The sequence below is a fragment of the Pogona vitticeps genome, chromosome 2 (assembly GCF_051106095.1).
Source record: "Pogona vitticeps strain Pit_001003342236 chromosome 2, PviZW2.1, whole genome shotgun sequence".
NCBI classification, from domain to species: Eukaryota; Metazoa; Chordata; class Lepidosauria; order Squamata; family Agamidae; genus Pogona; species Pogona vitticeps.
In genome coordinates, this window is record NC_135784.1 from 142,891,806 (window position 1) to 142,917,330 (window position 25,525).

Genomic DNA, 25,525 nt, shown 5'->3' on the forward strand with positions numbered 1-25,525 from the left:
GGCAATCTTAATTCCGGCTTGGGATTCCTCCAGTCCAGCCTTCCGCATGATGTATTCTGCATATAAGTTAAATAAGCTGGGGGACAATATACAGCCTTGTCGTACTCCTTTCCCAATTTTGAACCAATCAGTTGTTCCATATCCAGTTCTAACTGTTGCTTCCTGTCCCACATATAGGTTTCTCAGGAGATACAGTAGATAAGGTGGTCAGGCACTCCCATTTCTTTAAGGACTTGCCATAGTTTGTTGTGGTCCAACTAAACGCAATCCACCTGGAGTAGGAACTGGCAATGCCATTCCAGTATCTTTGCCAAGAACGCCCCATGATCAGAAACAAAAGGCTGGAAGATCCACTCACAGGGTATTGTAATTAGCATCTGCACCAAAATGTTTTAAGAAATAAATCAGCAGACCAAAACTACTGGCAGGATTTTAATCTAGCAGCATCTAGCAAAGCAAGTACTAGGCGGATAAAGTAGGATCAGGAAAGCAGCTGGCAGGCACCTTCTGAGTTTTCCCAGAGAGTAGGGGTTATTCTTAAGAGTAAGAAAATCACTGCTAGACAGACCTCTTACAAATCAGCTGGATTTTACTATTAAAATACATCAGCAAGTACTGGGATTCTACCCAGGTTTCTCATACAAGGGGTCAGATCATAGGCACAAGTAAAAGTACAAATCAAAAAAATAATAACATAAGAAAAACAGATGGAACAAAAATCCTTCCCCAGCCACATACAGTTTAGTGTTCATTTTATTTTACTCTCTCATCGATCACAACTGGCAACTTCCTTTTGCCATGCATGATCAGCTGCATCTGCCCTTGCAAAGCCACTGGTGTTGATGCCACTGTTATTTGGCTGCTAGTAGCTGCTTACGTTGCTGGTCCAAGAGGGCCTCCAAGTGATCTGCTCTCTTCATGGCCGTCTGCAAAGAAAAGAGAACTAAAATCAACAAGCACCAATTGGGAGTGAGAGCTCTTTGAGCAAGAATCTTTGCAAGAGAGAGGATACTGCAGTTTTCCTGCAACTACTCATGAACATCTTCTGTAAATATGGACATCCTCAAGAGAGAGGATGCCCGGTTCAGTGGGCTCTTGGTTTTACATAGCTGGTCAGGTATCACATGTTATTTATACAATCACCCATAGTAAATACAAAAAACCATAATTTACTCTCTTGTCCTCCAAACCTCCTACTTGTACTCAGCAGAAATAAAACTAACCATGAACAAGATGATCCAGAACTTTTTAAGATAGAGGAAAATGCAAAAATAGCTAGACATCTGGTGTGGATACAAAACGTCCACTCTGTCTCATGATACAATGAAAAAAAAATTAAGGGTAGCTATCTCCCATTTCCTGAGGATCTGCTCTCTCTGTCTTTCTCACTGTATACACACAACACCTGTGAGAAACCACAAACAAAAATCAACAATTAACAAAAATTTTCTTAATTGCTGAGAAGAATTTTAAAAGCAAAATCAAGATTTCGTTTCTAAGATCAAAGAGCATATAGGAATATGTTTAACATGGGGAAAAGATATTAGGAGATTTGAGTAGAAGAATCAAAATATTCAATAGTCAACAATCAAACAGGGATGCATGTTCTCCTTATATATCACAAAAAGGGGAAGATTTCATAATAATAGACAGCCATACATCTAGTCCCTGTTAAGATTTATCATTTTTCTAAAATGGATTATAACTATGGCAGAGAAGATGTAATAAGTAACTGGATACATTCACGGCAGAGTTGTCCTATAATTTGGGAATTCTAAAAACAGTTTAATAAATAAATATGAGGAACTAATCTAACAAGAAAAAAGAGAAATAGAAAATGAAATGTTGGGAATATTTTAATGTGTACAATGATGGTGAATCTTCTCACATTCAAAGCAATCCAAAGCTATAAAGGAAGAACTGAAACATCCCTAATGAGATGGATCTAGATAGCAACATGAAAACTTAAGCAAAAATTGGTAACTGAAGGAGAATGGAAAATTATTTTCACAAGACATAATTAAATAACAATAAGATTGTTCTAATGTCTAATGTATAAGTGATTTTGAATCTTTGTTTTAAAAGTGAAACATGTTTTAAAACTGAAAAATATACTAGTGTTGATGACTACCTACTGTGAGGATAGGAGCCGGAGTGAGCCATCCTCTCACGAATATGATATAAAATATGACCAGAAACCCGCGGAAGGAGGAAAGGAAAGAGAAGTTAAAGAGATAGAGGAATATTCAGCAGAAGCACGCGAGGAGGAGGAAAAAGACAGCCGCACGGGAGAAATAGAGTGAGCTTGAGGAGAGAGGGAAAGCGTGAGGAGAAAAGTTCTGTTAGGACAGTTAGAAAGGGAGAACAGGGAGAAGAGACGAAGTGAGGAAAGGGAGCGAGTAGATGTTTTCTTAACAACAGAAATAGGAAAGGTGTCAACCGAGACAGAGAAAGTGAGCGTATTCACAGAGGAAGAAATTAAAGAACCAGAGGAGTTCAGTCATGTCTTCTCTGTGCCTCGGAAAAGACCTGTCAAGACGGTAGACGATCCGGTAGAGGGGACTTCTGCCAAAGTAACCTACAGACCAATCATCCCGGGTTTAAGTCCCATAGAATGGACCGTCCTAGTGTATCCCAGGGTGCTCAGTCCAGAGGGACCAAACCCCTTGCCCACGGGAGACCCGAAGATGAGGAGAGAGTTACCCGCAACAGTAGAGTGGGCTCGACACCCGTGTTGCGGGACTCCATGTGTGGGAAATGACCTCTGCACGAGAGAAACATCCAAGAAAGTTTAAGAGAAAGAAACCTATTATTAAAAGATGTTGACAAACGTTCATTGTTCTGGTTATGGGAGGAATCTCCCCCACAGTTATCTGTTTGCCGTTCTAGTGAATTTGACAAAAGAGACTCTGTTGAAGTAAATAATAAAAATACTTTATTTCATGAATCAGTTGCCTCGGTTTCATCCTTAGATCACGAACAGCCTAACTCGAACCCAGAACATCATCACACCTACCAATAAACCTGTGGTATCAAACCATATGATATAATCAACTTAAAGGTTTAATTTAAATGGGATTCCACCTATTCCTATTAATTAACTCCATTAATTTAATGAAGTAGGATTCCAGCTGAGTGGGAAAGTGCTTATTTCAATTACTTTTTTAAAAATAAATTCATGTAGCAATTTAGCATGTTATTCTATAGCTCCTGGGACAGCATCTGAGGCGCGATAGAATTCTTTTGGATTTCTCTCTCTGAAAGTGGACAGCCCTGCTCTCACAAAGGGTGGAAGAGTCTACACCTGATACCTGGGAAATCTGGCTTGGTGGATGCAAAGGAGATGAAGTAAGAGAGGCTGATGAGCTAAAAGATCCAAAGCCTCCTCTTTCCTGGTGGAGCCCTAGAACTGCTTAAGAGCTATGCCAGCAGTGGTACCGATATATAACTCCTTCCTTGACTGGAAACAATGGGGCAAAAATATAGTTTTTGCGTTTAAAAGAGACAATCCCCTCCAAACCGCAGAAATCCATGCACCATTTTCTTTTCAGCAAAATGTCGTAGGATTCAAGTAAATACGTTTTATCAGTTATCACCTATTCTGTAGACCAATAATACTGGAGTTAAGATCAGGCCGATCTTCCAGAAGTCACAGATTCAAAGAACTTTATGGTGTCTCCCTGATGGATGAAAAACCAGACCTCAATACTTCTAGCCAACAAGTTTTCCTCTGCCTCTGTGATTTCCTCTTGGGCCAAAGCATTTAACAGGGCTCCAGCCTGTCCTCTTTCTTTAGTGCAATGGAAAAAAAAACAAAGCAGGCCTGGAAGCCACTGTGGGCCACACACACATCCCTGCTGGTGGCAGAAATCGACTTCTGGGTTCAACCCCTTCCCATTTTTAGAGCTTTTCGGACAAAGCAAAGTATGTGGAGAGTGCAACTTGTTCTATGGAAAGAATATGCTTCCTGAAAGATGATTGTTCTATTTTAATTTTTAATGGAGGGTGAGACTAGAGCCATTCTAAGTGAGACAAAAACAAAAAAGGTGATGGAAGCACACATGCAACATGAATTTGGTGTTGCCTATGTCTGCTCTAGTGACTTCTTCCACCGAGGAAGGTATCACACTCAGTTCCTTCACCAAACTCTGCGTCAAGAGCTGGCTTCTTCCTAAGCAGTCCAAAACTGGCTCTGCTTCATCACACTAACCACCTGATTTCTCATACCCCATGCCATATAAGCCAGCACTGAATCCTCTCTGCCTGATCATCTTCTTTATGCCTGTGGTAAGTAGGACAAGTATGCTGGCAGCCGTAAGAGAAGCTCACCTCATACTGCTTCCGAAGGCTGTTCACGGCTTCCTCTTTTTTCACAATCGCTGTCTTCACCCTACAGAGGAGATGAAATGAGACAGAGATCTAGTAACTTATGCTTACTCTACACCTTTGTGACCTGTCGTGTTTCTGTGGCTGGGCAGAGAGAAAAGGAAGGTATTTCTGTTTTTGAAAGAACAACACTACCTCTGCTTTAGTTTCTACAAAAGTCCACAGGGGATAAGAAGCCCTTTCAAGACAATCAATGATCACAGATAGTTGGTGGAAGGTTGTAACACATCTTAGGCTTGATTTACAACGGTATAGTACACTGTATCTAAACAGAGTTTGTGCAGATACTAACTGCCCATCTGCATTTTCTGAATATGCCCTTGGGAATACTGTGGAAAAGCTGTGCCATTTTTAGTGCCAGGAGTGCAGAAAGGGAAACATTAACAATAAATTGCGTTGTATGACCAAGTTGACTTCTCCTTGGCCAGATCTGCTGCTCCTAGAACATAGATGATAGATTATGAAAGGCTTTGCCCTGAGCAGTAACTGTGGTTCCGTGCTTCTGAATCCTCTTTGGGCCAATAGAAGAAATGAAATCTATAAAGAAAATGAGACTCTAGAGAGGCAGGTAACTTTTAAAACCTGGTGCAGCAAGACAAGCTACTCTGCCCACTCTATTATGGTTTTTTTTTTTTGTTTTTTTTTTTTGAAGCACAAAACAGTTGTACGAATTTTAAGGATACAAAAGCAGCTTTATCCAAGGTATGCAGCTCTGCCTAGCTGCCAGAGCATGCAATGTCTTGCTGTAGCAACAAAACAGCATCCCTTGACTAATATGCACATCAACAATGCTTCTGGACTACCAACACAGCAGCTGACCCTTTGGTATTTAGTTTGGGAAGAAGGGGAAAGAATGGTGACAATTTCTGAAGACATCTGGGATATGTTAGTCTCTAGCTCCAGAACTGACATCAGAAAGAGTAATTCTCACCTTTTATGCACCTCTTCTAGCTCTTCTTCTTTGTCTCTCATGACTCTGTCCAGTTCCAAGCGCTGACGAGCCCGCAGTTCAGCCATTTCTGCCTTGAGTCGCTTGTTTTCCTCTTCTGTGCTCACTAGACGGTCAGCAAACTCCTGTCTGATGACCTCAGAGAGGCTGCTTCGTTCCTGAATTAGTTGATCTCTCACCTGTTAACACCAAGCACAGAGGCTGACTTACTTCAATCTCCAGATTTTAAACATACACAGCAAGAGAAACTTGGGTCTTCAAATACATCAGTGCTCACACTATCCTCCTCCAATACCTAACCACTTTTAATCTGGAGTACATGCAATCATAGGAGGAGGTCCTTTACCCAGTGGTTTGTGCAAACTGGTTTCACAGTTCCTTCAGTCTTATCCAAAGCCAAGACGCTTCCACCTCTTCCACGCTCTGCTAAACCACTTATGGTAAAGATATCTGGGGTTCCTTTTAACCTCCCCTATTCTTTCACCAGCTTGAAGAGAAGCTCCAAAGGAAAGCTCATCCCAGCAGGAAAAAATGATGCAAAGTTACCACTGTCTCTGGTAATGGACAAACCTTTCGGATGTCCTCTGTCTCCTGTTCCTTTTGCCTCAGCAAACTGTGCAGACGAAGAGCCTCGCCTTCTGCTTCTGACAGCCGGACCTTCAGCTCATTGCAGCGCTCCTGGAGCTTGCGTTCTGACCGTTCCAGTTCCTGCAGCTCTGCTTCATATTTGTCCCGCACCCTCTTTACTCTGGATAAAAAAAGGGAAGACCTTGCAACTAAGTGCTCAGCTAGGACTTGGGATCAACTCCCAGTTTTGTAAGGGGTGGGGTGGGGATTTAGGCATCTTTCTTTGTTTCTTTAGTCATCTTGGGTCCTTTTAAGGAGAAAAGTGCAACAGAAATATTTTAAATAAACAAATAATTTGAATAACTATCAGAGCACTGCACAATTCAAAATCATGGATGCACAAAATCTTTTATTGTCTATAAAATATAGACAATCAGACAATTTTTGACCAGAAGCAGTCAGATCTTGAGATGCGAAGAAACGTTTCCTCAACTTCAGCTGTTATCCAAGGGATCAGAGTCCATGAAGTGGGTGGGTTTGGTGCTGTTCCAGTGCAACAATTCTGGAAGTGAAGAATTTGGTGGCTGCAATGCCATAAAGTAGGGGATAGTTCAATGTACTCACAAAGCTTTTCCTTTGTTTGGGGAGGCTCCTTCTATGGCCCCTAATTTAGGCATATTAGGGTTCTTAATACAATTTTATGAATGAGGCAATGGCAGACAACACAATGCACACATCATCTTTGTTCAGATTTATGCTACAGCACTAAATCAAGCAATACTCTGCTTTTAGCATTTGCCATGATGACTGTTCAACGCAGAGTGAGGTAGGAAGAGAGACTTTTTTCAGGTTATGCTCACAGTATACTGTGCATCTGCTTAAAGCCTGTTATGTCATTTTATTTCCTGCTGCAATGAGATTTGTTTTGCTACCACTCATTTCTTATAATGAACTTGACCATATACCACAATGGCAGCAATCTCAAGAAGGCAATGGGAGCCGTCAGCATTGACACAGTAATTCGTGCAGAAACCACAGCCAAAGGCACCCCAAAAAATGAAGGCTATTACTCAGAGCAACAGCCAAAAACCAGAACCTATCTTCCCCTACAAATTCCATCCAGCAGCTTCTGGGCATCTATTCACAAAATAATAAACACAGTAGGTTTTCAATGTTTCATGAGTTGGTTTGGGGCTCAGTCCCTAGAGTGTTTCATCACAACTTTTGTCCATGTGGTTCTGACCTCAATGTCACATGAAACAAATTGTGTTTGTGTGAAAGCAAGCCAGGTCTCCCAAAGTCCCTTACCACCCTCCAGGCTCAGAAGCAGACGATTCAGAGCCTTCATACAGATCGATACAGTCACCGGAGAATCTCTGAGGTAAGACCAGTTCTAATTAATACTTGGGTCTATGACTAAATTAGAAGGAATGGAAACAGGTTTGAAGTCCTTAGTCAAAAAAGCATATTGGCAAACGCAACTGAAATTTTAAGACAGTTAACTTTTACTACTAGCAGATGTTCCTTTAAAAAGTAACACATAAAAAGTATAAGGTATGATAAGAGTCATTTATAGAAACACAAGGAAACTTACTGTATTTTTCCATGTATAAGACAATACTTTTGTCTAAAATCTTTGGACTAAAAATCGAGGGTCATCTTATACATGGAAGTAAGCCAAAGAGAGAACCGCGCGATTGCAAAACAGCCCATATCTTGTTTCTGCAAACAGGTTTACTTCAATCAGGAGGCTTAACTTCCTCCAGTCATGAGCCTTATGTAATTGATGTCGGTTGATGCTGAACCAACCGTTGGAGGTGGAGCCTGTAGGCCAGGGGTCAGGGAACTTTTTTACTTTTTACCCCCCCAAAAATTTATCTACGCCGACATTACCCCTTTGATTCAAAATGAAGGAAATCATACATTATTTGAATTAAAAATATTATTGAATCTACACAGGCTGTGTACTGAACTAGCAGGATGCACCAAATTTGATAAAGATGTGCACTATTTTTTGCTGGAACACATTGCACTCCAGCCATGGTGTGGTATAGGGAGTAGTAAGGTGTCCAACGTGCCTAGCAAGTTGCATTAAATTTTTGCTAGCTCGCACAGGACTTAATCATCATCAGTGGCTACCAGAGTTGTGCTAGCAATGACATGCTTGCTAGAGACAGCCAATGCAGAATTGGGGAGGGGGCTTTCCCTACCACTTTAATTATTCTATGTGTGGTGTGCAAAAAGGAACAAACCAGGCTAAAGGCCATGTCACCCACCCTGGTGCCACAGCCCAAAATCAAAGGACCATTGCACTAATGAGGGTGAAAGAGGAGAGTGCAAAAAACGATCTGAAGCTCAACTTCAAAAAAACTAAGACCATGGGCACTGGCCCCATCATCTCCTGGAAAATAGAAGGGGAAGATATGGAGGCAGTGACAGATTTTTCTTTCTTGGGCTCCATGATCAGTGCAGATGGGGACAGCAGCCATGAAATTCAAAGTTGCCTGCTTCTTGGAAGGAAAGCAATGATAAACCTAGACAGCACCTTAAAAAGCCACCTCCCCCCTGACTTAATTCAAGGTTTCTCTTTTTCTTCAGTCTCTCTCACTCACTCTCTCTCTCTCTCCCCCCCCCACACACCCTCCCTCCATTTCCTCCCTCCCTCCATTTTCTACAATTACATACAGTTAAATAAGCTTGATGAAGTCCTCGGTCTCTCGCACCTTTCTTCCCTCCTTCCCTTGCTTGCTCCTTTCCCTCCTGCTGCTTGTTTGCGGTCATTTCCAGAGGAAGCAGTCATTCAGAAGCCCCGGAATGATTGATTGATTGCCTAGGGCTAATCCACAGCTGCAACCAATCAAGGAGCTTATCTCCCGATCTCTCAACTAAGGGAGGATTTACAAGTGCCTGCTGCAACCAGGAAATTTCAGGGAGGGCTTACAATTTGATACAGTGGGGTCTCGACTTACGAACGACCCGACTTCCGAACAATTCGAGTTACGAACCTGCCCTATAGGGAAAGTAAGGACTCGACATGCGAACTTCCCTCGAGTTACGAACAGGGAAAAAAGTCCCCCCTCCCTCCCCTTGGAGGCTTCTGGAGGGGGGAAAAGGGTCAGAAACTTAAAAATAAATACTGTACTGTTAAATAAAGTCACTTACCAGGCCTTGGTAGCCCCCAAACCACAGGAAAAAGAGCAGGAAAGAGCTAAAAGCCGACACCCAGAAAGAGCCTGGCAGCCATTTTGTGGTTTTCCCCGCTCCTCTCCCCGCCTAACAGCTGATCGGCTGGCTCTGAGCAGGCTTGCGGAGGCTTGCTCAGCACCTAAAAAGCCTGCCTGAGTGCCTTTGTGCTGAAAAAATCAGCACAACATGCTTTAAAACATTATTTAAAATTGGCTTTGTTTTTTTAAAAAAAGAGTTCTAAAGTGCTGCCTTTAGTGTTCCCTGGCGTCCCTGAATCTAAGGGGGAAAAAGAAAGAAAATATCCCCCTCTAGTGGCAGAAGGCAGAATAGCAGCTTCCCATTAGTTTCTATGGACAGAAAAGAGCAGATACGGATTAAATGGTTTTCAATGCATTCCTATGGGAAATGCAGATTCGACTTAAGAACTTTTCGACTTGAGAACCACCTTCCAATACGGATTAAGTTCTTAAGTCGAGACCCCACTGTATTTGGCTGCAGAGGGAGGGAGGGAGGGAGGGGTGTAGCACTCTGCTCATTACCCCCAGGATTTTCACTTTTACCCCATTTGGGGTAATTTACCCCTGTTCCCTGACCTATGCTGAAGGCAGTACTCAGATGCAACAGAGACAGTACAGGTATGTAAATGTTACTTAATTAATAAATAAAAATGTATTCTGTTTTATGCTTAAAATATTGATTTCTTAATTTAGTGTTAGAAAAGTGGGGGGTCTTATATATGGGAGTGTCTTATACACAGAAAAATGTGGTATGCACTTTTCTCAAATATACCAGCAGCCTTCGCGAATATATTACAAACTCTCTTGCAGTTAAATGGGAAAGGAAGTTTTCTAGCAAGGGAGGCAAGAGTTCTTAAAAGCAAAATAGCCACACTGGGCAGATCATAAAGCTGGCTAAGAGAAGTTCTGCATGTACAGATTTGCACCATTGCAGTCCAAGACTTACACTGAGAAAGAAAACTAGAGCTACTTATAAAAGGAATAAATACAGAAGAGACTTAAAGAAGCAATGCTGAAAACCAGACAACTGCCTCTGATCTTTGTAAACCAGTGACTTACCTATTCTCTGTGGCTCTCTCACACTCTTCCTTGGTGGTGGACATGTCAGCTTCTAGCCGCTGGATGACCAGCTCTATCTCCTTGTCTCTTTCTTTCCGAACTTCTTCCCTTAGCTCTCGCTCTCTACCAAGCAGCCAGGCCTCCTGAGGTCAAGGCAAACAGAGGGAAATAAAATTTAGTCTGAGGAATCAAGGGAGAGTGCAGTCTAAAAGGAGAAGCTATAAAAATTACCTCCTTCTTCAGGCAGTTGGCTTCCCAGGCCTGCTTCTCTATTTCAAGGCGTTCCTTTAGGGCTTGCATCTCTGCCTTGAGGAAGGAGAAAGAATCATAATGAACAGGTGAAAGAGGGAACAGTCTTCACAGTCTCCTTCCTATCTCTGGCATGCTAAATCTCATAGAAGCTTTGGGCCAGAAGCTGCAGACCAAGAGACTACATGAACGGACATAATCTGGACAACAGGGTTTCAACAGGGCAGGTGGAGAGTGAGCCGAAGGTGACTGACCTTCTGTCGGCCCCCTTTCCATGGTCGGATCACAACCTGATAAAATGCAGCCTCTCAGTAGCACTCCCTCCTCACGGGGAGCAGGGACCCATTAAGATTGTCTGCCCTCGCAGGCTATTGGATCCAACTGGTTTCCAAGACTCAATGCAATGGATACTGGCGGATCTGGTTGGCACTCCTGTCGAGGCTCTGATGATATATTGCCACTACTAGGGCTGTTGACACGATCGCACCTAAACACCCCCTCTGCTGCTGAGCCCCCCCATCCCCGGTATAACCAACATTTGTGGGCAATGAAGCAAAATAGGAGGCTGGAGAGCATATGGGGATGGGCCCCAACAGAATCTAATCTAATGCTGCAAAAATCACGTCAAACAGGTGAAAGCCACTAGAACATACTTCCGGATAAGCGAAGCTCAAAACCATCAGGCACAAATCTTTCGTATAGAACGTGATTTATCTGGGGTTGGTCATAGTGACAGGCCTCCCAGTAATATATCCTGTGACCAATTTGCGGCCTTCTTTAAACATAAAGTGGAGGCCATCCGCCGGGACCTTGACCGTCGTCCTCCAGTAGATTGATCCAAGACGTCCACTGCACTGACTTGCCCAATGAGTTCAACATGTTTCAGCCTTTAACGTGGGCAGAGGTGGACAGGGTGCTTGAGCGCTGTAGGGAACCATTATCTCCCTAGATCCTTGCCCAGCCTGGCTCAGAAAAGTGGCAAGACTGGTAGCAACAGAATGGGCTATGACTATTATTAATTGGTCTCCCCTTGAGAGCAGGGTTCCCCAAGCCCTCAAAGAGACAATTTTCAAACCTATCCATAAAAAGCCTAACTTGCCAGTGGACAATATAAAGAACTATTGGCCTGTTGCCAATGTTCCCTTCCTCAGCAAGCTAGTAGAGAGAGTGGTGGCTGATCAGCTTCAGGCACTCCTGGAGGAGACATGACCTTGATCCTTTCCAATCTGTTTTCAGGCTGCACCATGGCACAGAGACGGCATTGATCACCCTGCGAGATGACCTTTTGGGACAGACTGATGGGGGCAAAATGTCCTTGCTAGTCCTCCTCAACCTATCAGCAGCCTTTGATATCCTCCTGGGGCAGCTCTCTGAGTTGGAGATCGATCGTCTGGCCTTGGTCCGACTCCAATCCTTCTACAAGGACTGTTCTCAGTACAGTTTCGCAAGATGATGTCCACCCCTTGGACCCTTGACTGTAGAGTATCTCAGGGGTCGATCATCTCCCCAATGCTGTTTAATATCTATATGAGGACCCTGGGGAGATAATAAGGAGCTTTGGAGCTTCGTGTCACCAATATGCGGATGACACCTAGCTCTATCTCTCCTTCCACCCTTCTGCAGAGAATGCTGTTCCATCCCTTGAGCACTGCCTGGATGCCACACTGCGGTGTATGAGGGATAATAGACTGAGGCTGAACCCGGGCAAGACGGAGGTCCTGAGGGTGGGTGCCCCTAGTGTTTGTGGATTGGGTGCTTCCCTCTCCTTTTTGGGGGTACTCTCTCCTCTAAGGATGAGGTTCACATCTTGGGTGTACTACTGGACCCTGTCAATGGAACCTCAGATAGCATCTGTGGTCTGTTCTGCCTACTTCCACCTAAGGCAGATTGCCCAGCTGCATCTCTACCTCGACACCACACTGGTTTATGCACTGCTGGTCTTGAGAATAGACTACTGTAATGCTCTCTACATGGGGCTTCCCATGAGGCTGTTACGGAAACTTCAGCAGGTCCAGAGCACGGCAACCAGATTACTGAGTGGTGTTAAGAAACATCAACACATTTCTCCCACCCTGCACTTGTTACCTGTCTGTTTCCATGCCAGCTTCAAGGTAACTTATAAAGCCCTAAATGGTTTAGGACCTTGATACCTGACAGAACGCCTCCTCCCCACGAGATCTGCCCATCCCATTCAATCTCCCCAGGCTAGGTGGTTGAGAGTTTTGACTGCAAGAGAGGCCTGGAAAGAGAGAACCAGAACCCGGGCCTTTTTGGCAGTTGCTCCTTGGCTCTGGAATAAGCTCCCACCCAAAATCCGCCTGGGAATTTTTAAGTGACTACTAAAAACATGGCTTTTCCGGGAGGCCTTCCTGAACCTGACATCTTAATTATAAAACCTAATTACAGTAAGTGGTGTCAACATTTATACTATCAATCCTGCTATCTTGCTCTAGATCAGTGGTTCTTAACCTCTGTTACTCAGATGCTTTTGAACTGCAACTCCCAGAAACCCCAGCCAGCATAGCTGGTGCTGAAGGCTTCTGGGGGTTGCAGTCCAAAAACACCTGAGTAACCCAGGGTTAAGAACCAGTGCTCTAGATTATTTTATATTATTTTAACTATTTTATTTAAATTGTTGGTTGTTTTATTTTTATTTTGTATTACTATGTTCATTGTTTGTATAGTGTATGTTTTATTTGTCTAACATGTAAACTGCCCAGAGTGGCCTAGTAGTCAGATGGGCAGTATAGAAGCTGAATGAATGAATGAATGAATGAATGAATGAATGAATGAATGAATGAATGAATGAATGAATGGAATGAATGAATGGAGATGGGCATGTTGCACAACTGTTGTGGTGTAGTCCATCAGGCCAAAGAGATGCTGGGTTAGATGTAACAACTGCATCTGGTAAGAAAAATTGTAGGAGAGAATGAAGACTTATTAGTCTCTCATTCGGCAGGAAAGCTTGGCCTTGAATGGAGTTGAGTACTGCTCCTATGTATGTAACTCGCTGGGAAGGCTCGAGGATTGACTTGGGTAGGTTGGCCTGAAGTCCCAGAGCTGCCAGTCGGCCAAATATGGGAAGATGGTGATGCCTTGGAGGGGAGGTATTCTGCTACCACAGCAAAACACTTCGTAAAGACCCTTGGTGCGGTGGACAAACCAAATGGGAGGGCTTTGAATTCGTATCCTTGGAAAGTGAACCTAAGGAATCTGTGGTGATCCAAATGTATGTTTATGTGTAAGTAAATATATGACCTTTAAATCTATGACCACGAACCAATTGCCTTGTCGGAGTAGTTTAATGGTACTGTCCAAGGTGATCATACAAAATGGTGTGGGGTAATGTAAGAGTTGAGGTGGCGGAGATCTAAGATGGGTTGTAGTCCACTATCCTTTTTTGAGACTGCAAAGTAGCGGGAGTGGAACCGTAGGGCAATGTCTGCACGTTGGACTAGAGTAATGGCATCCTTTATCGTAGGGAATATATCTCCTTTTCTAGGGAGGGAGAAAGGGTGGAGTTTTTGAAGAATCCAGTTGGGGGAGACAAATGAATTCTACTGCATAGCCTACAGTGATGATAGTAAGGACCCAGGCATCTGATGTGATGCGTTACCATGTGTAGAGAAAGGGTGCCAGCTGTGTGTGTTAAGTATCTGGTATTGGTGGGGGAGTATGTATGTGCAGGGTTGGGAAGTCAAAGATTATGTTTTGTCTTCATCTCAGGTGTATGGACAGACTTCCTGCAGTTTGCTGGCAAAAGGAGAAAGTAGATGTGTTGGCAGGTTGTGGTCATTGGCAATCCAACTGAGGTCTATACTGGTGGTAAGTATAGGGGCAGTGCCAAAAATTCTGTGAGCAATAGTGTTGAGTATTGTATGATCTTGCAGTTCTCCTTAGCTTTTGAAGTTTGTCTAGTATTTCATCAGTCTTTTCATCAAAATGACTGAGGCCATCAAAAGGTAGATCTTCAATTCTAGACCATGCATCATTGGATATGCCGGCAGATCTTAGCCATGCATGGCGATGTAGCGCTATGGCTGTGGCCATTTGTGTGGACGTGGCATCTACCACATGGTGTGCTGCAATTCTCTCCTGGTGAGCAAGGGTCATGGCCTCCTGATGAAAAGAGAGGTCTCAAGAACGCAGACCTTCCGAAGCAGCCTGGAAAATAGGTAGTTGTAGCATTCACCCTTATTAGGTTATGTAGTCATGCATATTCATGTTGCAGGCTAATGTTGCTAAGAGGCGGAGCTGAGAGATATGTAATAAAGAGGCGGAGTCAGAGAGTGAAACTGGCAGTCAGTCAGTGAGTCAGAGTGGAGAGGGAGATAGAGTGTGGTATTTGGGAGATCTAAGGTGTGATTAGAGTGAGGAGTGAACAAGAACTGTATAACAAACAGAAGGTTGAGACTGATGATCAATAAACCTGTAGAAGTTACCTATGATTAATAATCAAACATCTGTAATCAATAAACAAGTTTTATTTAAAAGACTGTGAAGTTTGGACCTACATCTTCATCCTTCCATAATTAATGTTGATTTAGTGATCAAGTGGCAGCGGGTAAAAAGGAGTATTAGTTTGCCTTCGTGTGCTCTGTGTTTGGAGAGTCAGGCAGGGGCACGAGGGGCAAACGCCACAGTAGTGCTCTGTTCCAAAGATGGCGATGGTGGGCTCCCATCGAAGCTCTATAATTAGCTACCCTTAGGATGGAGGAGGCAAGAGAATATACCTGACGGCCTATGACATCCAATTTCCTACCTTCACGATTGTTGGGGGTGGAGGCACAGCAATTTTGAGCTCTATTTTGAGTAGCATCCACAATAAATGAGTTAGGGAGAGGATGCTTAGAAAGAAAGACGGTAGTGGCAACATGGGTTTTGTAAAGGTTTCCGACTGTCCTGGGAATCTGAGGAACAGAAGATGGCTTCTTCCATGATTCTTTAATAAGTTTGAAAAGAGAAGAGATAAAGGCTAGGCAAAGTGGTGGGATCTGTTCTTGAGTAATGTCCTCATAGACCTTATTGAACTCCTCTGGTGCTGGTTGGTCAACAGCAAGGTCCATGACCTTAGCTATATGGAAAATCAGTTGGGTGTATGATGTGAAGTCCTCCAAAGGAGATGGCGGGTGGTTTTCCGCGACATCTGAGTCCGGTGTTAGAATGTTGGGTGGAGAATCTTTCCTGGTTTCAGTATCAGAATTGTTGGTATCAGGGTTGAAATGCACAGGAAATGTCTGGAGTTGGAGAGAGGTCTCGCTGAGCCGATAGCGATGGATGATCGGAAGGTTCTTCAGGAAGTAACATTTACCTTTTGCTTTGCTGGGCTTATGCAGGGTTGGTTGCAGTCCAAAAGCACAAATCTGGACATCTCTGGTGTTAACTGTGGGGTGAAAAGTCTTTCTGGTGACCTGTACTAGAAAAATTTATCCAGATCACAACTAGGGAAGAGTCAGCCTACTTCTGTGCTGACCAGCATGCCCATTTCTCCTATGAAAAATGCACCTGTCAACATGTAGAAGGCCAATTTCAGAGACTTTTTACCATAACGTGGAATAATTTCTTTCCTGGGAAGGAGGCCATCTGATTAACAGGAACTTTAAATACAATTTACAAGATAGCGTTTCAACTGAGGATAGTGGATAGTATGAAAATTAGAAGTGAGAAAGCTTCCAGCTGTTAGTATGTGAGGGCATAGAACAAAAATGTTCCCAATTGCTAAGTAACACAGACCTGATGGCGTCGATCCTGCTCCTCCTTCCCTTTCTCATACTCCTCCTTCAAAGCTTTGGTGACAACAGAACTATTCTCTTCCAGCTGCCGCCGCAGATCCTCCAACTCAGATCTCTGCCTGTGAAGCACAGATCAATGCCATAAAATTAACAAACTCCTGGTTAGCAAGATAATTGTGGAGTAGGGTAAACCTCACTTTTCTTGGAGAGATGCAGGAAATCAGAATTTCATTCTGTTCTTAGCTAGTCTTCCAGCACGGGAAGCTGACATAGGACTATTTTTCTAATACAGTATCTTACAATACACTGCGAGATAAGAAGCCAATCTGCAAATGTGTCTGCTAGGACTAAGACTCCCACTAGTTCCTTTGGTAGAAGATGATGAGGATAAAAACCATACACAACAGGTTTGTTCATGTTAGCAGTAGCATGTAAGATTCCGGTACCGAGTGAGTTTTTGGCATGCTGTATGGCAAGAGCAAACAGGACTGTCAAACCATAAAGACCCAACCTGTATTCTCTCACCTGGCTGCCTGCTGATTGAGCCTCTCTTTCTCTTCAGCCACTTCACTGTACAGCCGTCGCCGCTGTTGCTGCAGAACCTGCTCCTCCTGCTCCAGTTGCTTCTCATACCTGCACAGAGGGGCTCTTTCAGAAAGGGTCCTGGGAGCTTTGCCCAGTATTTGGTGAAAGCAACAAGGCCAATCGTTTCCTCTCCTAAGAGAAAATGGAAGAGGACAGACTGGCCCTTTGCAAGAAATAAGAAGCTAAATAAATCAGCCATGACGCCTCATACAGAAGAGAGTAACTGCATCTCCTTCAGGAAATGAGGAGCCCTTTGGAAAGGGGAAGCCCTGAGGCACACCCAAGAGGCAGCCTTGAGTAATAACAGTACTATAAGAATAAATGGAGCTGTCCAAACAATACTTCAGAGAATGCCATCTACATTCCACATTGTCTACTTGCTGCCTTCCTCCACAGTGCAACATCATTTATCTCCCAAGGCCCTTTGACACCAAGACTGGCAGACCGCCCCCAATACTGTTTCTCAGCAGAGAAATGGAATGAAAAATTATGATGACTACCTGAAGGCATAGTTGCCGGGTTTTCCTTTCCACCATTGCTACAGCCCTCTTCCATTTTCCCATTCCTTCCTATATAGTGGTCATGTAGGCTCCCCTCCATACCGTTGCCTTGCTTGCTCTCTTTCTCGCTGCCCCAACTCTTCCTTCTCATGCTCCAACATCTGCCTCAGCTCCTCAGTCTGGCGGATGTAGCGCTGTGCTGCCCGTTCATCTGACTGCAGTAGCTCTGCCTCATGCAGTGCTTTCAGCTTTTTTATTTCTAGCTTGTGTTTGGCAATGAGTTTCTGGATCTCGGGTTCCAGACCTGAATGGAAAGAGAGTGGAAAGTGACCACGAGATTATTGTGAATTCCACACATATAAGAAAGGGAGAGAGGGAGTAGGACACTGGCAGAGCAAGTGAACCCTCCAGTTTGTCATATGCCATTGTTATACCTGTATGATCTTTTTACTAAAATAGCTGAAATTTGCGGAAGCATAAATATTCAAATAAAACACAATACATTAAATATTCTATACAGATATGTGTTTTTATTTGTAGTACACCATTAATGTTCAAGAAATCATTGCACATTGGTATCTTTAGGCTAAAAATAAAAGTCCCAGCATACTCACTGGATGACAGAGACTTCCTATCTACTATAAGGATATTAAAATTCTTGCAACCTTAAAAAGCATTTGATTTAGCTGCCTTGAACCTTATTTCCATACAACAATGTGATGACAAAATATGATCCCTGGAAATAGAATACTGAAGAACAATCTGACCTGAGCCCAGTAACAGGAGCAATGTCTCCTTCGTATTCCTTACAAAAGGAAGACCACCAAACAAACCCCATAGATTATCCTCTGTGTCAGAATGCTGATCCAGGGCTTGGAACCATTCCTACAGCTACAAAATCAGGCACAATGTTGTCAGCCTCTGCTCAGCAGCAAGAAAGCAACAGGTTTAACTAGACTCAGTTCTGCTGTCCCCCTACTTAGAAGTCATATCTTGTTATAATAATCCAACATTACAAGTCCATGAATACCTTTAACAGTGATCTCTTTGATCTTCTTGGTTTTCTCATCAATCCATTTCTCCCGGCGGATTTTTTCTGTGGCACTCATGAGTTCCTTTAATTTCTTTATTTCCTGTGTGTGGAGGTTGCAAGGGGGAGGGAAATCTCAGATCAGATGCATCTTCTTCAGATAATACTGACACAAGTGCTGCAATGAAACTGCCCAGTCACAGAATGTGAGGGGGCCATAAGTGAACACTAGATAGCAGCCCTTTCCTTCATCTGTCATCACCATTATCTGTGTCCAGTCTTGTTGAAGTCCACCCAGTGAATTTTATCAATGGGTTGGGATTTTAATCTGATCCATCCGCTATTCTATGCTACTTCCGAAAATGTGTGTCTGGTACTTACACATACAAAAGCATGGGAAGAATGCTGACCAAATGTTCATTAGGGCCATGAGAATAGGAACCAAGAAATGTTCCCTCTCATGGCTGACATCTCAGAAAAACACCAAGACAGATATCCACAGGGTGTTATTGTCAAGGGACAGCTCTTTGTCCCAGGCAGCAAGACCTAATCTACCTATATCTCCAAGGAAAAGGAAGGCCTGGTTACACCTAAAGAATTCAAGAAGAGCTGCACTTATAGGATCCAGAAGATGAAAGCCTGAAGCGAAACAACATGCACAGGAAAGATTTACCTCACAGAGGGGGCCCAGAATGCGCCAGACCTAGAGAGAAAGAGGGAGAGGTGAGAGCCAGAGGGAAACAGAAAGGAGGGTAAGCTAAAAAGTGTAGGGAAAAAGAGGGCAGTGGAAGCACAGAACAGGAACTCCCTCCATATGTAGAGAGTCCCTTGAACACATTCTCTTCTGACAAACAAAGCAGCTGGGCTACAGCATCAGTTTACAGCCTCTCCCACAGTGAGATGAATTCAAGTACTAAGAGGCTTCCACCTCTGGTAGGAAGCCCATGCAAAAGAAGGAAAACACCAAAACCACGCAGAAGAACTTCTTTTGCATAAGCAGCTTTGTATATGGCAATTTTTAACTGATGGTCATCCCTCTCTATCTGAAGTTTCCCATTCAAGCATAATAAAAAATCATGACAATCTTGCAATGAGATGGATCATACAAAAAAAAATGCTATCACGGCATCCACACAATCTCACCTCTAATGTTATGAAACACTTTGCATTAGTTACAAAGATAAAAATCTAAGGCCTCTCATGTATCAAGTAAAATGCTATCTAGGCTGGCATCCTATTTCCCACAATGGGCAACCAGATGCCTATCCAAAGCCTTTGAGATTTCTGCTCTCTGAACATCATGAGCTAGTAATTCATGAAAGAAGGGCTGGGGCAATTCAGAGTAGTAGTTCTAAAATTGTCTCTTACAGCATTTTACGTCTTTCCTTAAATACTTATTGCTATCTTCAAAATAAACCAAATCTGGTGGGTCTATTTTCTTTCTAAAGCTGACTTCCAATTCTTCTGCCCTTTCTAGGCATGTTCCCAGGAGACAGTTTGTACACGCCTTGCTAGGATAAACTCACTTGTTTAGAAATGGTAAGACATCCCCATTTGGCTATAAATCTTTCATAGTATACAGTGGTGCCTCGCTTAACGAGTGCACCGTTTAACGAAAAATCCGTATAGCGATCCCTTTTTGGGGATCGCTATACGGATCAGCCCCAATCGCCGCACTCGCTTTGCGACGATTGGGGCTCCGGCGGCCATTTTGGAGCCGCCGAACAGCTGATCGGCGGCTCCAAAATGGCCGCCGCATGACCCGAAATGCCCCCCCCGCAGCGTTTTCGCGACCTCCCTAAGCAAGGGGAGGGCGCGAAAACGCTGATAGGGGCCATTTCGGGTCATGCGGCGGCCATTTTGGAGCCGCTGATCAGCTGATCGGCGGCTCCAAAATGGCCGCCGGAGCGAAAACATCGCTGGAGGGGGTAAGTTTACACACTTATTGGAACGCATTAAACTAAGTTTAATGCGTTCCAATAGGTTTTCCTGCCCCGCACAGCGATGTTTTCGTATAGCGAAGGTTAATCCGGAACGGATTAACCTCGCTATACGGGGCACCACTGTATTGTCAATGCAATACCAACAGCCATGCTGATGTGAACTCATTTTATCCAATAGAGAAGAGTGACAATCTAACGTGCATTAGCATTAGACACTACGTTCAACAACTAATTCTTATCCAGTTTCCTTCTGCATAAGGAGGACAAACTGGCATAGAACACAGGGTGTTTCATCAGAATTAATTCAGTATAAATCCAGACTAAGAAATTTTTTTGACCATAACATGTATCCTCTGAACACAACAAAAAGATAACAAATAAAAATGCCCCTTGGCATTGGCTCCTCTGACCTCAAATATCTGGCTGAGCTGAGCATTTCCTTTTAAAGAGGTCTAAGCTTTATTTAACAGCTTTCCAATCATAGTTAAAAGAGTCGATGCTATTCCAAATATAAATAATGTTCATTTGAGCTTAAGGACAACTGTCTTGCTCAGATCAGGATGCTAAAAGTCATTCTTTGTTTACTAAAAATGCCATGATATTTAAATACAATGGTGCCTTGACTTACGAACTTAATCTGTATTGGAACAGTGGCCGTAAGTCAAAACGTTAAGTCAAAGCACCATTTCCCACAGGAATGCATTGAAAACCGATTAATCCGTTCCAACCGAAGAAAAAAATACCAAAAAATAAAAAATAAAATAAAAATAAAACACAAGCTAGGACTGCAAAAACAAACAAACAACAAAGCACAGAAACATACCTCCTCAGCCCAAACCTACCCTCCAAAACCCACCCAGAACAACTTATTTAAAAGAAAAAAAGCAGCACCTTACTGGTCTGAAGCCTCACAGCCCCCCCGCCTTCGGAGGTCTACGCCCTGGGAAAGCCTGAACGCGGCGATCAGCGGTGGTGGGGCACCCCCAAGAGGTCTCTCATGGTGGCGGGGAAGTCCTGGGAGACCTCCTGAAGGCGGCGATCGGTGGCAACAGGGGACCCCCGGGAGGTCTCCCATGGCAGTGGGGAAGCCCTAGGAGACCTCCAAAGGCAGCAATTGGTGGAGGCGGCAGAAGCGTGGGAGGCTGAGCCTCCCTTTCCCTAACCATTGGGGCAAAAGAGCTATAAAGAAGCAGCCTGTTCGCCACCAATGGTTAGGTTTTTTGAATTTCCCACCTTTTTTCCCTGCCTTTTCCCGTTCGCAGGTCAAAGCTCCGGCCGCAAGTCAAAGCAAAATTGTGCGGCTGGAGCTGTTCATAAGTCAAAATGTTTATAGGTCAGGGCACCACTGTACATATACAGTGGTGCCTCACTTATCAGTGTTAATTGGTTCCAAAAAATTCATCGCTATGGGAAAACATCGCTAAGCGAAACACGGTTTCCCATAGAAATGCATTGAAAACCGGATAATCTGTTCCAATGGGAACGGATTGCCGTCCTTAAGCAAAAATCGCCATAGGAAACATCACTAAGCGAAACGCGGTTCCCCAATTGAAATGCATTGAAACCTATTCAATGCATCTCAATGGGGGAAAAAATTACAACAAATTGAAAAAGAGTTGGAACAAAGTCAAATTAGTTTAACAAAGGGTTTATTAAGTGCACTTATGATTTCAAGCATTCTAAACATTCTTTAAACATTTTTAAACATATAAAAAACAGCCAACAGGAGGCTGTCGAAACCATCGTTAAGCGAAACAGGGGGACCCAAACTGTCATCACTATGCAAAGCATGGTCCCAAACATCGCTATGCGAAAATCGCCCATAGGGAACATTGTTAAATGGAGCGCAAGATCGCTCCGAAAAAGCCATCGCTAAGCGAATTTGTCGTTAAACGAAGCGCTCGTTAAGCGAGGCACCACTGTACTGTATTTTTCTGTGTATAAGACCCCACCCTTTTCAAACACGAAATTAAGAAATCTAAGCAGGGCTTAGCAAGCGGAGGGGGAAAGAAGGATCAAAGCACTTTGATAATTCCTGCTTTCCCCCTCCACTTTCTTGCAAAGAAAGTGCTTTTCTCCTCCACTTTTTTCACAAGAAAGTGGAGGGGGAAGGCAGGAATCATCAAAGCGCTTTGATCCCTTCCCCCTCCTTTTACTTCTGTGTATAAGACAACTCTCAATTTTTAATCTAAAGATTTTAGACAAAATATCTTATACACGGGAAAATACAGCAATACTTAAGAATCAGCCACTACACAATACACACTGGCATATTTAGGCAGCCAAGTGCAGAGTATCCAATATGAAATGGAAAAAGTATTCTGCTGGATTTAGCTGAGATTTTTTTTCAGTTAGAGGTTTCCCCATGATAAAGATTATAAGATGAAATGGAAATAAATCTATTTCTGCACTGTAGAACTCTTTGTATGACAAAAAGAACTTCTGTATTATAGACAGCTTTAGGATTTCCCTCTCCCACAACATTCTGTAGCTCCCATGATTCTCTTCACTGATGTTTTTATGCTTTCTAGAGAACTCCAAACTGAAGGCAAAAAACCAAAACACTGCTTCCTGCTTCCCATAGCTTCAATCCGTGAACCAAATGTAAACCATTCAAATACTCTTATCTTCTACTGCTGTTTCTGTTGTATTTTCATAGCCATTTTTCATTTCTAAATATTTTAGATATTTGTTATGTTAGATATCAGTAATTCCTGATGTTAATTGTATTTTTTTTAGGGGAGGCAGACTGTCAACCACCCTTAGCCCATATGACAAATGGTAGGCTACAAATGAATGAATGCTTTGCAGTACTCTCATCTCCAGTACCGGTGCCATTTTCCTCACCAACTCATGCTGCTCTTGCATCTGGGCAATTTTCTTTGTGTACTTCTGATCTACTTGCTTCAGTTCAGCCACCACTGCTTCACACTTCTCACTTAGGGTTTTCTTATCATCAATGAGCTGAAATGATTGATACAGAAGAAAAGCAAGGAACAGAGATTGAGAGCATAGACCAGCAATTGTACATACTATCATGACACACAAACCTACCATAATAGCTGCCATCTTATCCAAGGGGCAAGCAGAAACAGAACTCTACCACCCACCAATTCTAGTCAACTATTACACCTTGAATTGCTGGAGAGGTTTTGAAGTGTGGAGATGCTAGCAATCCAAGCAATCCCAGAAAAGAGATTGAAACCACAAGACATAGGGTAATGTCTCCAACTTCCCAGCTCTGACTAGTTAAAACACATTGTGACAATTGCCCCATGTCACTCATGTCACTCATATTCAGGATCTAACTTGCATGAGCCTATGAGAGAAGTGGAGGGGCGGAATCAGTGGATATAAGAAGGTTTGGCAGAAAAGAGAGAGAGAGAGAGAAAGGAGAATTTGCAGAGAGAGAGACAGTGAGGGAGATAGTGAGAACAGATACTAATAGAGCTAAGCTAGTCAAGATAAATATAGTGATGCCTTGCGAGATGAAAATAATTCATTCCGTGAGTCATTTTGTTTTATGAAAATTTCATCTTGTGAATTTTCCTATAGGAATGCATTTCAATGCATTTCCGATAGGAATGTATTGGAAAAAATTCATCTTGCGAAGCACGGCCATAGAAAAATTTGTCTTGCAAGTCACAAAAAAAATCGCAAAATGCATTCGTCTTTCAAGTTTTTTGTTGCATGAGGCGTTCGTCTTGTGAGGCATCACTGTAGTTAGAGCAGGTGGTGATTGGTTATGTGGCATCTGCGATTCTAATTTAACTTAATACACTTTAATAAACAAGTTCTGTTGGCAGTAACCTGACAAGTGTTTGACTAAAGTCTTTTACATTGTGGATAAAGGAAATCCACTGGTGGCAGTGAGGAAAAGAGAGAATGTTACAATTGGTATCTGCAGGTGGGAGGACATAGCATGAGCCCTTTGTTTTGGGGAAAGAAGCAGGGGCCATGTGGTAAACGTCACACACAGGGCCATGTGGTGAACGTCACACACATAAAATGTGGGTGTTACCTGGTCAATGAAGGCCAGGTGCCGCTGGATAGCTGCCTCATACTGCTCCCTCTGTAGAGTCAGCTGGTGGCCCAACTCCTTCTCTGTTTCTTTTACATGTCGCACAGTCAGCTCCCGTTGCTGAGCCTGCCAGGACAGGGGACAACAACCAAGGCACATTAAGGGCACCCAGAAGTTAGGCTATGCAGAGTTATCAAATTACATCTCAGGACAAAGAGGTGATGGTTGCCAAGATCACGGACATGCTCATGTCTAGAAAGGAAACCTGCCTGTGTGGATGCTCATGGCTGAGCCAGGCTTCACAAACCCAGACTAGAGAAGCTGGAGCTAGCAGATATGGTAGGGTTCTTCCTCTCTTCTTGCTCAGACTTGAGATCTATAATGTAGCACTGCTATATCCTGGGTTCTGCCACACTATTTAACATCAGCTCCCTCTTCTCTAGCACATGCACATATGTCTAGGAATTAGGCTCTGATCACCCACCAGTGCTGTCTGTAGTAAAGTAATGGCTCTTTTCTTTTCTTCCACTTCAAGCTTCAACCTCATGATGGAACTGGTGACCTCTGTGGCAACTGCTGATGCCTGTTCCAGGTGGGCTAGCTCTTCCTCTGACAAAAGTCCCTGATAGGTGTGGCAACCAACAAAGAGAAGGGAACAGCGTAAAAATGAGGCTCAGACCCTGCCTCCCACAGCACCCTGTTATAAGGGTAGAAATACTCTAGGTAAAGGTTCCCCTTGACAATTTGTCCAGTTGTGTCCGACTCTAGGGGGCGGTGCTCATCTCTGTTTCCAACCCATAGAGCTAGCGTTTGTCCGAAGACAATCTTCCGTGGTCACGTGCCCAGCGCAACTAGACATGGAATGTCATTACCTTCCCACCATTGTGGTACCTATTTATCTACTTGCATTTGCATGCTTTCGAACTGCTAGGTTGGCGGGAGCTGGGATTAACGACGGGAGCTCACTCCATCGCATGCATTTGATCTTACGACTGCAGGTCTTCTGACCTTGCAGCACAGAGGCTTCTGCGGTTTAACCCGCAGCACCACCACATCTCCCTAGAAATACTCTAGGACTTTGTAAATTTCTGAAATGAGACAGTATGACCATTCTTTTTCCTTGTTTATTCTGCTGGATCTAAATGTATGTATGGTTTTCTTTTTTCTTCTCACATAAGGTTTTTAAAATATCATGTGTACATATACTTATTTCTCTTTGTGCCAGTGCACACTGTTCTGGTTGCAGAACCATATTCTTCAGTCTGTGGCAGATCCAATTATTCAAGATTTCTTAATGG

The 25,525-nt window shown here is 43.3% G+C and overlaps 1 protein-coding gene across 18 annotated transcripts in view; it reads right to left on the minus strand.

Moving 5' to 3' along the window:
• Positions 1–571: 571 nt before the first annotated feature.
• The window catches only part of CEP131 (centrosomal protein 131), a 42,186-nt gene continuing 17,232 nt past the window's right edge, over positions 572–25,525 (minus strand). For 4 of the 18 annotated variants that reach the window (XM_078384293.1, XM_078384294.1, XM_072990735.2 and 1 more), the window contains 14 exons: positions 24,712–24,849; positions 24,228–24,353; positions 23,054–23,170; positions 18,937–18,966; positions 18,264–18,366; positions 17,336–17,537; positions 16,674–16,865; positions 16,150–16,267; positions 10,396–10,470; positions 10,165–10,307; positions 5,906–6,083; positions 5,318–5,514; positions 4,330–4,390; positions 572–926 (listed from right to left, as the gene is read on the minus strand). In XM_078384293.1, coding sequence (XP_078240419.1) covers positions 852–926; positions 4,330–4,390; positions 5,318–5,514; positions 5,906–6,083; positions 10,165–10,307; positions 10,396–10,470; positions 16,150–16,267; positions 16,674–16,865; positions 17,336–17,537; positions 18,264–18,366; positions 18,937–18,966; positions 23,054–23,170; positions 24,228–24,353; positions 24,712–24,849 — 1,755 coding nt within the window. In that variant the 3' untranslated portion in view covers positions 572–851. Of the gene's footprint in view, positions 927–4,329; positions 4,391–5,317; positions 5,515–5,905; positions 6,084–6,287; positions 6,465–10,164; positions 10,308–10,395; positions 10,471–14,880; positions 15,800–16,149; positions 16,268–16,673; positions 16,866–17,335; positions 17,538–18,263; positions 18,367–18,936; positions 18,967–23,053; positions 23,171–24,227; positions 24,354–24,711; positions 24,850–25,525 lie in introns of those variants that run through there. The other 14 variants (XM_078384297.1, XM_078384296.1, XM_078384307.1 and 11 more) reach the window with 12 other exon arrangements.